The sequence below is a fragment of the Malurus melanocephalus genome, unplaced genomic scaffold (assembly GCF_030028575.1).
Source record: "Malurus melanocephalus ecotype Western Australia unplaced genomic scaffold, MMel_1.1 scaffold_233, whole genome shotgun sequence".
NCBI lineage: Eukaryota > Metazoa > Chordata > Aves > Passeriformes > Maluridae > Malurus > Malurus melanocephalus.
The window spans coordinates 183,861-200,389 of record NW_026623465.1 but is presented as its reverse complement, the minus strand read 5'-3'; the positions used below and the strand labels follow the sequence as shown (position 1 = coordinate 200,389).

At 62.6% G+C, this 16,529-nt stretch overlaps 1 protein-coding gene across 2 annotated transcripts; it reads right to left on the bottom strand.

The window, feature by feature from the left end:
• Positions 1 to 629: 629 nt before the first annotated feature.
• SLC38A3 (solute carrier family 38 member 3) lies at positions 630 to 14,979 on the bottom strand. Of its 2 annotated transcripts, XM_057374835.1 has the most exons (16): positions 14,827 to 14,979; positions 7,382 to 7,533; positions 7,163 to 7,247; positions 6,954 to 7,069; positions 6,421 to 6,494; positions 6,249 to 6,341; positions 6,076 to 6,157; positions 5,420 to 5,502; positions 5,207 to 5,265; positions 4,576 to 4,749; positions 4,374 to 4,453; positions 3,302 to 3,402; positions 3,082 to 3,206; positions 2,674 to 2,818; positions 2,100 to 2,203; positions 630 to 1,992 (listed from the first exon to the last, which is right to left on the bottom strand). In XM_057374835.1, exons 2-16 carry the CDS (start codon positions 7,489 to 7,491, stop codon positions 1,888 to 1,890), a joined length of 1,536 nt encoding a protein of 511 aa, XP_057230818.1. In that variant the 5' UTR covers positions 7,492 to 7,533; positions 14,827 to 14,979; the 3' UTR covers positions 630 to 1,887. The 2 variants fall into 2 exon arrangements, with proteins under 2 accessions (XP_057230818.1, XP_057230819.1); XM_057374836.1 differs by lacking the exon at positions 7,382 to 7,533.
• Positions 14,980 to 16,529: the final 1,550 nt, after the last annotated feature.

Below are 16,529 nucleotides of genomic sequence, written 5' to 3'. Positions count from 1 at the left end.
GGTCCCACTCCCTGAGGGTCCTGCTCCCATGTGTCCCACTCCCCAGGGCCTTGCTCCCACCCGTGTCCCATTGTCCTGGGGATCTTGCTCTCACAGAAGGCCTGCTCCCCAGGGGTCCTGTTCCCCAGGGTCTAACTCCCACAGGGGCCTGCACCATGGGGGTTCCTGCACATCTGTGTCCATATGTCTGTGCTTTCCTGCCATATGTCTATGCTGTTCATCCGTGTGCACTAACCCYGCATGTCTGTGTCTCTGTGTCCCTGCTGTCCTCACGCATGTCTGTGCACCCACGAGCCGCGTGTCTGTCTGTCCGTGCCACCTCAGGATGCTGCGTGCCGCGTGCCAGCCTGCGTGCCAGCTCCTTGCCCGCCCCAGTGACGCCCGAGACCTGGGCACATTCACATCTTTATTCTCACCTCTGGCCTYCCGCCACCACCGGCATCATCCCCATCGATAATTTACAAGTGTCAGGGGTGGCCCTGGGACAGCCAGGCTGGGGACAGCAACACGGGGGCCATGCTGCAGCCAGCAGTCCCAGGGCGATGGCAAAGGTTCGCGGCGGTGCCCCCCCATACGATATGTACATTACACAGAGCTACCCAGAGCAACACAACACGTTAAAAAAGATCTACTCTTATGTACAGTATTTATAAAAAGCATCCCAGCCTCCACCACCCCATAAAAAAATATGTCTCTTATGTACTTTGCTGCAGGAGAGATCCCCCCAACCCCGTGCTGCCCATCCTGCCGGGCTGCCCTCCATACTGGGAAGGGAGGCGGGGGGTGGGAGAGCCGCTCTCYGGGTTTTGGCATGGTTCGGGGTGTCCCAGCGGCATGGATGGACAGATGGATGGGTGGATGGATGGGTGAGGGCTGTGGGGGCCTGGGTGCTGGCCCAGGGTGCAACGTGAGCAGGGACAGCTTGGGTTGCTGGGCGCCCATCACCCTGGCATCTGGGTGTGCAGACAAGGGGTGCCTCTGGCGCCCTGAGCTTGCCCTCAGCGAGTGCTGCCCCCAGGCCCCCCCAAATCCCCCTCATGCCCCTGGGTGCACCAGGCTCTCGGCAGCCAAGCCGCAGCATGGGCAGGATGCCAGTGGGCACAAAGCCCATGGCATGCATGCCACCTCCCCGGAGTAATGCAGCTGGTCCCCAAACATGGCCTAGGAGTCATCAGGGTCCCATCCGCAGGTAGCAGGAGCCAGCCGTTCCCCTGGCAGGCTCGGGAGCAGCRGGCTGGGTGCCACCAGCCACAGTGTCAGGATCACTCTTGCCCATGGGGACCGGGGTGYCCCCATGATGCCAGGGCAGTGGGTGGCATCCCTTTGGGGACTCGGGGRTGGCAGGGGAGAGGGCAGGTGGCTTGAGCACAGATGCTGCTACAGGTCTGGCTGCCCCGCAGGATTCCAGCCCCCCAGACACTGTTCATTGGGCTCTCAGTGCTCTCTGGGGAGGCCAGGAATGTGCCCCAGTCCTCAGTCCCCATGGCAGGCAGTGCYCTGCGCCCCTGGCAGTGCCTGCTGCTGGTGGTTCTTGTGGTGCAGAAGAGCTCCATTTGACAGCCAGCTCCGGGTGAGGTAGGGCAATATTATTCTCCCCATTTTACAGATGGGGAAACTGAGGCGCAGAGCAKGGAGAGTGCCCGCTGGAGTGGCTGGTGGGCACAGGACCTGCCCCAGGCTCACCGCCCCATCCCGGACACAGGTTAAGGAGTCCCCATGCCTGCCATGGCTCATGCCCCCTCACCATCACCACAGGTGATGGGCAGCAACAGCAGAAGTTCCCAGGGAATCCTGGTGGGGCTGCAGCATGAGGGCTGAGCCCGGGGCCGGCTCTCCCTGGGGCACCGGGTGGGTAGGGGGGAGGTTGGCGTGGGCACCCAGTAGTGGCTAGTGGCTGCCGCCGCTCTTCCCCCCACCCGTGGCCCARTCGATGATGATGAAGCTCAAGCTCATGATCATGAAGACCACCCCGAGGAGGGCGAAGCAGGCAGCCTGTGGGGACAAGGAATGGGCTCAGGGATGGCCAGGGCAACGGGGTTCCCAGCCAACCTCAGAACCCCATCCCTGTCCTCATCCTTGTACTCCCTGCCCGTGCTTACCAATATTTTGGGGGTGGAGCGCAGAGGCTCCTTGTCCTTGGGCATGATGCGGATGTAGAAGATGGCAGGGAAGATGAAGATGAGGCAGGGAGCGGAGGTGGCACCTGGAGCAGACAGGGACAGAGTGGGCTGGGGCCTCCCACCCTRCGGCTCAGCCCTGCCAGCCCCACTGCCAGGACAGGTCCTGTCCCCCCCACCCCCTCCTCACCCCCCTCAGTCCTGGCAAAGCCTTCCAGGAACCCAGGGACGCGGTGTGCTGGCACTGTCCCCACACCCCTCCCGCAGCCAGGGCCCTGGCACCGAGCTGAGTGCTGAGCGGGGGGAGCCTGCTTGGGGGGATCAAGGGAAACACGCAGGGGAAGAGCAAGCRCCGGCACTGCACTGTGGGAACCAGCCTGCCAGGACAGGGATGGGATGGGGGTTCCACACAGCCACCAGACCCTGGTGCAGTGTGAAGGGGAAACTGAGGCACAGGAGGGTCAGTCAAAGCCGACCTCCAGTCAGGACAGGGGCTGGCATGCTGCTGTAACACACCATGCCCACGGAGGRACAGAAGCAGGGCGCTGCCACCCACCGATCAAGCCGAAGATGCCAAGWATGGAGGGGGCAAAGATGACCAGGAGGTTGATGAAGGTCAGCAGGATCACGGCAATGGCAATGTGGCGGATCCAGCTGAAGTCTTTCCCTTGGAACAGCATCTGCTGGATGGCCCGGCGCACCTGGGGACAGGGATAGGGTATCACACTCCATCCTTGGAGCCAGGACCCATTCCCTGTCACTGCAGTCCTGCTGGTCCCCATTGGCCCTACCCCTATGCCAGCCCTGTGCCTATGGCCCTGCCTGTCCCCATCACCCCTGCCTCTGTCCCATCCCTGTTCCTGGCACTCAGCATGTTCCCTAATCCCTGTCTTCATCACTGCCTCAGTTTCCCTTCTCAAAGCCTGGTGCTGAAGCCACCTGGCATTCCTGTGGGGCCACTCACCGGGAACAGGACGATGGGGACGGTGAGTGTGACAGCTGTCAGCACAGCCACACGCACACAAAGGATGAGCACATCAAAGGGGTCCACCTTGTTGTACGTGTGCAGCAGCTCCGACTCCACACGGCCTGTGAACAGCATCAAGGAGCCGCTGCATGAGCCCCAGCACTATCATCCCCCTGGCACAGGTGTGCCAGCCCCAGCCCGCTCCCCAAGGGCTCACCGTAAAATGTGAGGTAGCCAAAGAGGGCAGCCAAGAAGTACATGAGATACATGACCATGATGGAGATGTTGGAGATGCACTGCATCTTCTTCTTCGAGGGGCTGCAGGACACAGTGGGCTCAGCAAACCCCTGTGGCACCCRCTGACACCGAGCACCAACCCACAGAGAATGGGTGATGCCAGAGCACTCTGGGGAGTGTGGGGGCTCTGCAGAGAGGGGCTGTGTCCCCCTTCCTGGGCAGTGTTGTGTGTTGAATCACTCACCACCAACCAACCACCCACTCTCTCTGGGTTATAAGACTTCCATCCCAGGAGTCACACCACCCCACCTGGATCATGGCACCCACGTCCCAGGGGTCACACCACCCCACCTGGATCATGGCACCCACGTCCCAGGGGTCACACCACCCCACCTGGATCATGGCACCCACGTCCCAGGGGTCACACCACCCCACCTGGATCATGGCACCCACGTCCCAGGGGTCACACCACCCCACCTGGATCATGGCACCCACGTCCCAGGGGTCACACCACCCCACCTGGATCATGGCACCCACGTCCCAGGGGTCACACCACCCCACCTGGATCATGGCACCCACRTCCCAGGGGTCACACCAYCCCRCCTGGATYRTGGCACCCACGTCCCAGGAGTCACACCACCCTGCCTGGATCATGGCACCCATGTCCCAGGGGTCACACYGCCCCACCACCCATTCTCAGTCACATCACACACCTCCCAGGGGTAATAGCAATCACCACCAAGCAACCACTCACCCACCTACCCACCCTCCCAGGGTGACAGCATTCACCCCAGGTTACATCACCAATCTCCCAGGGGCAATATGACCCACCACCCACCTGCCCACCCACTCCAGATGGTATCACCCACCTCCTGAGACTGATATCACCCATCCCAGGCCCTATCACCCACCACCCACCCACCCAACCAGGGTTGTATCACCCACCTCCCCATGATGCCCCGGCRCAGGTCCCACACACGGACAGCACTGCCTTTGGGTGGGCGCCGGACGAAGCCCACCCCTCCCCGTGGGTGCCCCCACCCAGGACTCACTCCTTCAGCTCTGTGTAGATGGGCAGGACCTCAGGGTGGCAGACGAAGGCGAAGGCCATGATGGGGATGGTGTACGCTGTCTGTGCAAGAGGAGGACGACTGACTGCTGCGGGCCAAGCGGCGGGTGCTGCGAGCACCAGGCCCGCTCGCCCTCTGGGTGGGGGCTCACCCAGAGCCTCAAGGGTGCGTCCCCGGTTCTTACCTGTGAGTTCAGGGTGAAAAAGCTGGGTGTGCAGGTGTCCTGCTCAGGGGCCTCGAGGACGGTGTAGCCATTCTGGTAGTCACTAGTGCTGACAGTGGTGACATTGAGGATGCCCGTGAGGTTCCCCTCCTGCTCTGGAAGTGGGCAGGGGATCTGAAACTTCTTGTAGATGACCTGGGGTGCGGGGGACATGGGGACAGTCAGTCCTTGGTGCCACCAACTCCCTGCATACGCTGCCCAAACCAGCACTATGCCCAGCTGGAGAGTGATCCTGCCGGGACCCCTCTATGGGACACCCCTTGCCAGCGCTGCCCCGTGGCGATGCTGTCCCCCGAAGCTGTCCCTGCGGGGGTTGGTAACAGGACAGAGCAAAGCAGCCACACGTGGAGGGGCCACATGTGCAGTCGTCCCCCCCCCCAGCACCTTCCCCCTCTCCCTTTCCACAACATTCAGTTCCTTCAGACAAAAATAACCCAGCAGCTTGACAGCCCTGCCACGGCGTAGCTGCAGCCCCGAGCACCCGCTGTCCCTGCTGCCTCTGCTGTCCCCACAGCAACCAGCCCAGCCTCACACCCCAGCAGAAAGGATGTTCAGCACCCCAAGGCACCAGCACATGCTAGCGAGTGCTCACCGAGATGAGGAAGAAGACCATACAGCTGAGGGAGAAGCCGCTGGCGTAGCCAAGGTAGCCTGGGGAGGGAGAAGAGTGGCCGGTGGGTGTGGGCAGGACCCTCGCACTGGCTAAGTGTCCCYTCCTTGCCCAGCACATCCAGGCTGGCACCGTCATCGCGCAGGAGACTCGGTGCCAGACCCCAGTGCCATGGGTGGCATCTCCCTGACTTACCCAGCTGCTTCATGAGGGCCAGGGGCAGGATAATGGTGACAGAAACCAGGATCACCAGGTAGTTCCCATTCATGTACCAGTCCCTGGAAGTAGAGGGTCTGTTCACCACCCCGCTCTGCTGGGGCACAAGGGCAGAGGCAGCCACTGGGGTGGCTGTCTGCCATTCCTAGGGATACTTAGGCTGGCAAATCCCAGGGGCAGTGGTGTCCCTTGAGGCTAGCAGTCCTGCTCTGCTAACACCCCTGGGGACGCCCAAGATGGCATCCTTGAGGACCCCTGAGGCCAGCATCCCCGARGAACCCTGAGCTAGGGTTCTGCCTACCCCCACAGTGCTGCACCCCCGAGGGCTAGAGCTGCTGGTGAGGATGTGGGCATTGGRTGGGGGGACCTATAACCAACCAAATCTCCTGTCCCCCACCCCGCAGCCCCAGATTCTGCTCAAGGAGGAAAGCTTGATCCCAAGGGGATGTGAGGAGCAGGGATTGGAAGTTCAGCTCGGTTTAATCTCACCCAGGGGCTTATTCAGCACTGACAGTTATCAAAAATAGTAGTGGCTTAATGATAGTAAATCCCTGCCATGGGCTGCACAGCTGGAGCCAGAGCCCCGGCGCCTGCCCGGGGAAGGCACGCAGGCAGCGTGGGCAGGAGACACTCACGTGGTCTTCTCCTCCAGGTTCAGGAAGGTCTGGATGACCAGAGGCACTTCAGATTTGACAATGTACAGGTAGCTGGACATAGCTGCAGGGCAGAACAAGGTCACGCTGTGCTGGTGTGCTCTGGTCCCATCCCCTGTCCCCAGCCCTGATGGGATCCCCAGCGCCATCCTCACCTCCGATGTTCTGCAGCGTGATGGCAATGGCTGCAGCCAGCTTCCCCGGCGTGCCAAAGGCTCGGTAGCCCAGCTGCTCGTAGGCGCGAATGCCTGTGGGACGGGGAGCGGTGGTGGGTGAGAGTCAGGATGGGACCCCCTGGCATGGCCCGGCTGAGGACTTGGCACTCACCCACGATGCCCGAGGACTTGAGCAGCAGGTGGATGGAGTAGCTGGAGAGCAGGGCCACTGCTGTGAGGAGGAAGCTGCAGGAGGAGAGCACAGTCACCAGTGGGTCACAGCACAGGGCTCAGACACAGCTGTGGGGCAAACCCCATACAGACATGCTCTGCCTGWGGGCAGCTGTCCTGGCAGGACATCAGCCCCTCACCTCAGCACCACCTGGGTGCTCATGGGGCAGATGGGCTGCAGGATGTGGGGGACTCTGTCCATCTCTCCACACCCAAGAGGAGCCATCACTCACACCCTTTGGGCCACTTTTTAAAATCTGACTTTGTAGTAAGGAAGGCAAGCCTTCACTCTTCTCTTTTCCCCCCAGAAGGACACAGCACACAGCAGGGCAGGCAGGCTCATGTCCACAATTTGCATTGCTCAGCCAGCACAACACTGGTCCCTGTATCACCCCAAGTCAGACACTCCTTTCTTGCCTGCACCCACCGACCCCCCTGGAGGAGCCCCCTCCATCTGGACCCCATGGCACTCACAGGAAGAGGATGATGCCAGTGTTGGCCATGGCATAGGCCAGCCCCAGGATGCCACTGCCCATGATGGCATTGCTCAAATTGAAGACGGACATCCCAAAAGACGTCTTCCCTTCAAACTGTTCACAGGACACAACAGGGAGAGGGTGCATCAGTCACACTGGGAGCTTGCCCCATCCCAGCCCCACCACTGTGCCCACACTGCTACTCACATCAGTGAAGTGTGTCTGCTTCTTCTCGGCACCATGGGGCAGGAACTCCTCCATCTCCGCCACGCCGGTCTGGTTCTCCTCAAATCTGTCCGTGGAGAGAGGGGAGTGAAGCCAAAGCAGAGCCAAGGGCCATCAGCCCTGGCTGGTATCTCAAGGGCGGGGAGCAGCTTGGAGGACCCCCCATGTCCCTGGCACCGCCACTTGCCCTGAGGTCCCTACCTGTCACCCGCCAGGGAGGGGACAGTGGAGGCAGTGAGTGCAGCCGTGTGCTTCCCATTGGGCACCAGCTCCACCATCTCGGCCTGGAGGGGCACGTCCGTGGTATCCATGGTTGGGAGACAGCTGGGCTTGCTATGGGCTCTACTCAGGCTCTGCAAGAGGGAGGCAACAAAGGTCCAGTTCTGGGCAGGAGCACCAGAGGGGCTGGCCTGGAGTCTCACAAGTCCTGCCTCCACCAGGGACACTGGCGCTGGGCTCAGCACCAGCACTGGTGGCACAGCAGGGACAGGCACGCAGGGATGAGAGGGTCACTGAGCCAAGCATCACCGCGGCTGTGCTTCTCCCTTCTACCCGCTCAGCACACAATGTCCCAAGCAACTCAGCCCCAGCTCTGATGCCTCACCAGAATCCCAGCATRGGATTGTCCCCTCGCCCAGCCAGACATCCCACAGACCACCCTTGTTCACAGCACAGAGCTGCCCAGCCCCAGAGTCCCCATCCACGCCGTCTGCCCACCTCCACTCCCCTGCCTGCAGCTCTCGGCTCCATGACTCAGTTTCCCCTCCTGGAGTCGGGAGCCAACAGGCGAGTGGGGGCGTTTGGGAGGGCGGCTGAGGACGGGGTGGGGAGTTCGGGGACCCCCCAGCCACCGCTGTTATGTAAAGCCCGYGGTGCTGCCCGGCGCGAAGGGCTCACCCGCGTCCCGCCGCTGCCGGGGTGCCAAGGCGGGGGGCTCGGGGGCACGTCAGGGCTGGACAAACGGAGCAGGAAAGAGCGCGGGGCCGGGAGACAGCTCCTTGGCAGGGGAAGGCGGCCGGGCTGCCGAGCGCGGGACGCCTTGGCACGCCGCACAAAGCCGCCTCTGTGCGAGCCCCGGCCCTCCCCGCCCCGCTGGGAAACGGCACAGGGTGGCTTTCTGGGGCAGGCTGGCAGCCGGGGCAGGGTCCCGCCACCCCCCACTGCCCCGGGGGGCTGGGGTGCTGTCCCACTGGTCAGGGGGCTGCACACAGGGGCYATGTCCAGCCAAGGGATGGTGTCACCCAACTGGAGGGTAGGGCAGGCTGGGATGCAGTGTGGTCCCCAGTCCCAGGAGGATGCTGCTGCCCCACCACCCCAGTGCCTGCGGTTGCCATGGGGTGAGCAGGGGACATGCCCGTCTTTATGCTCCCAGGGGATTGATGTCCCCAGAAATCAGAGGAGCCTTCCCACAGCACAGTTGGGTACAGCAGTCCTCCTGGCACGCRAGGGAAGGATGACACGGCAGGGTGTGGGTGCCAGCACCTCCGGTCTCCTGAGTTGCTGCCCCGCTTGTTGTCCCTGCCCRTCCAGGCCACAAAGACAACCTGGCAGGGTCATCCCAGGCCACACACTGGCTCCTGGCACTGTCAGGGGGGCTGAGCCCCTACGGTCGGCCCGGGGTGGTGGGCACATGTTTGGGCCACCCTGCCTGCAGCACCCAGCCAGGTGGGGAAACTGAGGCAGGACACAGGCCAGCAGGGACCAGAATGAGAAGGCTTGACCACACGGGGGACGAGAGGGAAGCGCAGGGCGGGCTCTGGGTGATGATTTATCCCCTCCACTAGGCCTCCGCTTGGGATGGATCCAGGCATGAACAAGGCTGCCAGCACGTCCAAAAGCCACCGTTAACTCTGCGCCTTCCCACCACCGCGGGCAGGCATCGCTGAACCCACCACTCACCCAGTGTGGGATTGAGGGGAGCACCAGATCTGTGATGTTCCATCACCTCGCTAAGCCCCCAGTGCCAGTGGGCTGCCTGCGGGCAGGGCTTCACCGCATCCCGCCGGTGGCAGACAGGAGCTGCCCACTCYCCTGCTCGCTCCCCCACGGGCGCCAGGAAGGCTGGGCACTCTTGTCTGCAGCCCCTTTCTTCTCCCAGGTTATAATTACACCTCTCTGGGCAGCTCAGGAAATACCAACTTCTTCCCCCAAGCGTCTCTCGGAATAGCAAGCGGCACGGCTGAACTCATTCAGCATGCACCGGGCTTCGTGCTGCCACCCAGACGCTTCCTCCCGCCGGGCAGTCCTGGCACAGTCTTGGCACAGCCCTGGCACAGGCCCAACACCACTCACTGCCACTTCCCCAGCTGGCCCTGGCCTTTGCCCCTCGGCCAGGGTCTCCTGGTGGCAGCGGCCAGGGCAAGGGGGAAGATGAAAGGGGAGGGAGCCGGAGACGCTTCGATCGGGCAGTGCGAGCYCTGCCTGCTGCTGTTTGCCTTGTGATAAGGCCGGGCAGAACAACAAATACAGAGTGACGGGTGGCCCTGGAGGGGTGGCTTGGGTCCCCCCCAGGCTGGGGGTGGTGGGTTCACCCCTCTCACTGTGTGCCCCCCTTAGTTGCTCTGAGCAAAGAGCGACTCCTTAGGGATCTCTTCCCTCAGGSTGCCACCGCGCGGGTGGGATGCTGCCATCTTTGCTGCCACATTGGGCAGCCCGTGTGCTGCCTGGCATCATCCCACTCCTGACCGCCAGCCCCAGTGCCCTCTCGCCCAGCCCGATGGCATGGGCCTGGCCACGTGCATGGGCACAGAACCCCCCCCCGCTGTGGCACCCAGGGCCACGTTCCCAAGGGTGCTGAGCAAGCTGCATCGATTTCCCGGCATGCGCCTCTCCGCTGCCTGCCGGGCTCTGGGACACAAGGACAGCGACAGCCYGGCTGCAGCCAGAGCTCCCACCTCTCCCAGGCTGCTCCTGCTGTCCCAATGCTCGGTGACAACCCGACGGTGCGGCCGGGCAGCCCGAGCCGGGCCCTGGTGCTGTCCCGCAGCCCCTGCAGATGGAACASGGAGCCCGAAGCGTGGGACAGCACGTACCGTCCCGCCGGCCACGTCTGCGCTCCGGGGGAGGCTGCGTTTGGTCTCGCACGCGGCGTCCCGGCCAGCACAGACGCCTGCCCACCCTTGCTGGGACGGGGACGCGTGTGTGGGGCAGCAGGGCTCCCAGATCCCTGCCCTGCCCTGGCAGAYGGGCAGTCCTGGGCTCACCCCGGATCCCGGACAGCCTTGCTCAGGGACCAGGGCACCACGATGGGGGTCCCAGTTCTGGAACAGACTGCATCCCTCTCTCTGCCTCATATCTCRCTCCCACACAGACTTTATTGGAAAGGTGGAAAATCCCAGCTGGGAGCAAGGCACAGGCGGGAGCTGGGGGCTGGGCAGGGGAGTTCTGTCAGCAACGCCAGCAGATACGTTGGATGGGAGGCCCATTGCATCAGGCAACGTGGCCAGGATGATGTGGGTGACTATGGGCAAGCCTGGCTCCTGCACTATGCCAGTTCCCTTGGTGAAGCCTCAGCACGGCACAGTCCCCACCGGCACACGCGGTGCCAGTRGGGGCACGGCACACGTGTGGACAGGCAGCCAGCGCTTGTCAGCCGTGTCTGTGCCAGCCAGTGCCACCACGTCCCCACAGCCCACACACCCATCCACGAGCACCCGCTGCTCCCAGCCGTGGGGARTGAAGGCACAGGGGCAGCAGGTGAGTCCTCCCCCAGGCCGGGGACCCCCACAGGGCAGAGACTCCCTCCCCATCTCCTCTCCCTGTGCAGATGAATCCTCGATAATCCGGCCCAGCTGGGGCCGTGGGACTATTCCGGGTGGTAATCCGGCTTTAGCRCCAAGCCTGCTGCAGCTGCCGGCCTGCGTGCTGGCAGCCAGGTATCGCTGCCACCGGTGTGTGCCAGGGGGATGGCAGCCCCCCCGCCSGTGCCCGCCTGCCCAGGTGGCTGTTCGGGTTTCAGCAGAGCTGGGCACACCGGTCTCATATTCCCTGGGGTTGTGCTGATGACCGAACTCTGCCAGAGAGATGGGCAGCATGGCCAAGTGGGCAGGGACACCAGTAGTGTCCCCCCTGCCATCAGCCCCAGCCCTGGGGTTACCTSCAGTGCTGCTGCTGGGCCCACAGTGACCCCAGCCTGGGGTCCCTGCTCAGCCTCTGGCACTGCTGTGGGCAGAGAGATGTGTGGGCACAGCTGGGCAGCAGTCCAAACCTGGGGAGACCCTGAGCGACCCCTCCCCAGGGAAATGGACCCCAGCAGGGCACATGGCAGTGAAACTCCCCCTCCCTTACCCTCCACAGAGAAGCCCTGCCATGGCAGCCCTGGGAGCAGGGTCTGTCCTTCCCCTGAAGCACACACAGCCGTGACTTTCCTAAATTAGCAGCACAAACCTGGTTTTAACCTATGGTGTTCYATCCCCCACCTCCCAGCTAAGCAAAGGCAGTGTCAAGTTGCCAGAAGAGTTGGGCACCCAAAGAGGCAGATCCAGCCTCTCAGGGGATGGCCAGGCACCTCACCTTTGGGGCAAAGGCTCTGGGGGTCACCCCCATGGGCATGGGAATGCCAGCAGCTGTGGGAAAGGACAGCTGGAGGCAACCTGCCTGGGGCATGGCTGGACAGCCTCTCTGGGTAGCCCTGCTGTAGTCCTTCACCAAACAGATCTGCTGGATCTTCTCCTGAAATAGCTCCACCAGAGATCCTCAGGAGGTGACAGCCCCACCAGTCATGCCAGCCAGCCCCACTCATGCTCCCAGCACAGGCTGGATAGACTAGGCACTGCTCCTGGGCCCACCTCACCCCTTTCAGCCCCAAATACCACACCATGGCTCAGCCTCAGGTYGGGCAATTCCCCCGTTGCTCCAGCCAGGGCAGGATTGGCAGTGACAAGTAGGAAAAAGCGGCTCTGGAAGCTGCTGTCCTGGCTAGCAGGGYTCTGGCAGCACCAACACCTGCCTGGGCATTTCTAACCATCTCTGCTGCACCGTGGGGGCAGTGGTGTCCATCCAGGGCATTGCCTCTAAGAGCACAAGTGGCACCCACATCTGGGGGATAGCTCTGCCTGTGCTTGAGAATGTGCCTGGCACAGAATGTGCCAACGGCTGAACTGGCCTGTGGCCACTGTCCTGYAGCAATAGACATATTGGGGTTTTGGACACTGCAGGGTGGGGAAAGGCAGTGCAGGGAATAGGGTGGTGGAGCAAAACATCATGGTGGGGCCATGGAGAAGGTTTTCCAGTGCCAGGGGCATGGTGCAGCTCAGCCACTGCATCACCTGCCAGGCACACACCCCAGGATGGGGCCATGTCACAGATATCAGCCATCCCCATTCTGTCACATCCTCCAACATCCAAGTACTAGCACCAAGGCAAGCCAGGAAGAGCAGTGTGGAAGCTGAGGCCGGGCAAGAGGAGTCATGTCCAGCACTGGGATAGCCCAGGCTGTTGCTGTCACCAGCCAGTTTGAGTCCATGTGGTACAAGGTCAGGTGGCAGAAGCAGCTGGCAGCATGAGGATGCACATTGGCTCAGCACAAAGCCAATGACACCCAACATGGCTCTTGGGGAGGCTGGGTGAGACACCAGCTTGAGCCCAAAGCATCTCAGGCAGCACTAGGCTCTGTGATGGGTTTTGCTTCAGCCAGCAAACACTGCCTGCCAGGAATGCAGGGTCACCCAGGGAAGATGGTGGCACAGGTAGTGGCACTGCAGAGACTGATGGGCAGGTAGTGCCTGGAAAAGAACACATGAGGTTTTCTACTGCACCTCTGGGGTTGCATTTCGCCTTGGAARCAAGATGCTTTCCAGGAGTTCACACTCCCCAAAACACATCTGGCCTTAGCGGGATGATACAAAGGGGTCAATAGCAAAAAATCCAAGCTGCCATTTGCTGCTGGCAGTGCTGGGGACACCAGGAGGGACTGGCCTCAGCCACAGCCCTAKAGGCCTCCTGCACCTCCAGCACAGSCCCCTGTCCCAATCAGGAGCCACGATCTGCCCAAGACCCGTGGCACCACCACTGTCCCTGGCCATGCCACTCGCACCAGTGGAGCAGCCTGACATTTTCTGCATGGGGGCAGCAGTGTGGGCTGGCTGTGCCCCGCTGGCATGGGGGACCCAGTCAGTCCCGGACCTGCGTCAGCGGCTGGGGAGGCACGCGGCGGCTGAGACCCACGCGGCGAGGAGAGCCGGGGGCACRGGGGGTCCGTCCTGTCCCCGACCCGCCTCTGTTTTCTCAAGGGTTGCACTTCCAAAGGAGCCCGTGGGATCCCGCTCCTTCCCCCCATCCCCATGCGCCAAGGAAAATAGGCTCTGCCGGTGCTTGTTTGTTTGCCGTGGCCGCGGCCCCGGCGTGTGATTACAGCTGCAGCACGGCCGGGTGCTGTGGGGCCCTCTGCACCTCAGCCAGGGTCCCCCACAGTGCCAGCACCCCCATGCCACCCCCCGGTGGGCCGGGGTGTCCCACTGCCCTTTAGCATCCCTGGCCACCAGAGCCAAGGCACACCAGCACTGAGTTCTGGGAGACGGGGCAGTGTCGCGAGGCACAGATGGCTTTCTCTGGGGTACCCCCGCGAAGCCACAGGGACCGGGCAGGTCTAACGCCTCAGCTTGGGCCTGGTCCAAACACCAGTGGAAAATTCCCCATCTCCTCCGCGTCAGCTCAGCACAGCCATGCCCTCCACAGCCAGCCGGGGCTCTGCTTGCCTGCCATCCCACCTGTTGGTGACTTGCCAAGTCCTCTGTCTCACCCGTGCCACCACAGAGCCTGCCCAGCTTGGGGACCCCAAGCCCAGCAGCCACCTGCTGTGGTTCAGTTTYCCTCGGGGAGGATTTCTCTCCAGTGGGACGCTCACAGCTGACACGGCAGAGAGGTGCCGGCTGGCATGGGACACGCGTGGCCGACAGGAACGCAATGTGCTGCCTGGCTTTCCACGCGGCTGTCCCGGGCAGCCAGGCTCTATAAATACCGCAGCCTATGGAATCACCGCACGCAGGTCCTGGCCAGCCCCAGAGTGCCCATGACGGCCGGCATCATTCTCCCTGCCCGTGCCCCCCGCTCCAGCACCCCGACACCCTGACACCCGATCCTGGCCGCAGCCGCTTCCAGCCTTCAGAAACATATGTCATTCCCGCGGGCGATTAAAAATTAAAGCAGMAAAAAGGGAAATTAAAGGGAGTTTGGGGGTTGGTGTCACTACGAGWATCAGTGGAATGATGAACMGAAGCCCCCAGCACCGCGATCCGGRCAGGGGCAGTGTCAGGGCGCTGGGGTACCCAGGCGGCACGGCACGGCTCTGCCTCCTCCTGCACCCGCRGGATCTGTCACCCACCCGTGGGAAGGTGCCAGCCGCTGAGGAGGGAAGTGGCAGGAGGACAGCAAAGCAAACAGCCCCGGGGCGCTGCCACCTGCCAGCGCTGCCTGAGCCCCGGAGTCTTCCCGGTGCTGCCCGGCGCCGGGAGGAGGAAAGAGAGTCGGGTTGAAGGAGAAAAGCGGGGCCGGCGAAAGGAGATGGGTCGGGAAGTACTGGATGGGATGCGGAGAATTACGGGAAGCGAGGAGTCCGAGAGCCCGGCAGCCTCCAAGCATGRAGCTTCACGGAGGACAGGGCTGCGACCCTGGCGGTGCGAGCAGCGGGGGAGACCGGAGGGACCTACCTGCCCCCTCTCCGCGGTGCCTCTGCTGCGGGCTGGGGCGAGCAGCCCCCGGTGGCCGGTGCCGCGGATTAGAGACTATCCTGCGCCGTAATCCCGGCGGAGCCGGAGATTAAACCGGACCCGAGCCCGCCCCCAGCGCGGCAGCTCCCAATCTCCTCTCCGCCGGGGCACCGTCAGGAAGAGCGGGTGGAGCGACCCCTGCCCCGCCCCGCCCCGCCCCGGCGGGACCACCGCCCCTCGGGCACAGCCGCCCACTGGGCATCGCCGCCTCAGCGGGCATTCGTGTCCCCCTGGGCATCATCCCCGCACCGGGAATCAGCCCCGCACCAGCCATCAGCCCCCACTGGATAACAATATCCAGCAGCGCTGACCCCTAGGTACCTCACCAAGCATCCCGCGCCACACACGGCCACCCCACCAGGTATCAGTGCCCCTCCARGCATGATCACTATACTGGGCATCCCTACCCCGCCAGGTATTGACACCCCACCGAGCATTCCTACCTAGGGCAGCTGAGGCTCCTGTCAGTGGCTAGTGGCTGCATTCAAAGAAGCAGGGCTGGCACAGTTGCTCTAATCTAACCTGAAGGGCTAAATCCAGCATTTACCAAGTGTGGGCACTGGGTTTTCTCCCCTCTTAGACGGAGACGGGGCCACCCAGCAGCACAGCCCCCCCTAGATTCTCTCCCTGGCCTGGGAAGCTCAGGCTGCTCCCACGTTGAGCCAGCCCAGCTGGCTGCCCTGCTCAGGGTGCCTGCAGCCCCCACAGTGCTCGCCCCAGCATCTCGGTACACTGGGAGCAAACAATCCATGTGGAATCATCCCAGCATGACCCAGAGTGACTGCGACAGGCTGGCCCCTTCCTCCAGTCTCCGTCTCCCCATGTGAGCTGACATACATCTTTTTTCATGAAGTCACAAATCCCCATAAAAGTGCCCCAAAGAGGAAATTTCTTCTACCAAGTTCATCCCACATGCTTCAGGGAGAGCCATAAGCTCCTGGTGAGTCACCGGTCGTGTCCCCGAAGATTCCCTGTGCATTTCAAKGGTCTGTCACCCCTAAACTACCTCCTGCTCCTCTGTCCTGCCTTGCTTTTACTTCACAGGAAAATTTGGGGGGGTCCACGCTTGGGAGTTCACCCCCTCCCATGCTGAGCTGCAAAACCCTGCCCAGCCACTGTGCATCGACAGAATGGCTCCTCACACTGCTRGAAGGTTTTATTTGTGTTATGCATATCTTTCATAAATCCTTGAGAAGCCTCGGGCAGCCTGGGATGGAAACGGCTTTGCCAGACAGCAGCGAGCATCGCCATCGGGAGAAGAGGCGGAAAACGTCCCCTCGCAGCAGCGGCACCCTCTCGCCTGGACATCGAGGGATGTTAAATATTCAGTGGCAGCTCTGCCCTCACGCTCCCGGCAATCCCGCGGCTCCTGTTACTGCCGCTCTCCCTCCTCTGGCTGGAAACATACATCCATTAACTAATTTCTAATAACAGCAGCATGCGTAACTGCTGAACCAGCGCTGGCTGGCACGCCGGGGGACTGGAGGCAGCCAGGTTTGGCAGTGTGACGGGGGAGCCAGAGCCACCCAGAGGATGGGCATGGCTGGCCTCAAGCCATCAGCTTAACCCTTTCTCTGCCCCGGTGAAGGCGGGAGCAGCCACGTGGCAGCGGTGCAGAGACCTCGTGGGACGGGTGGCAGCGC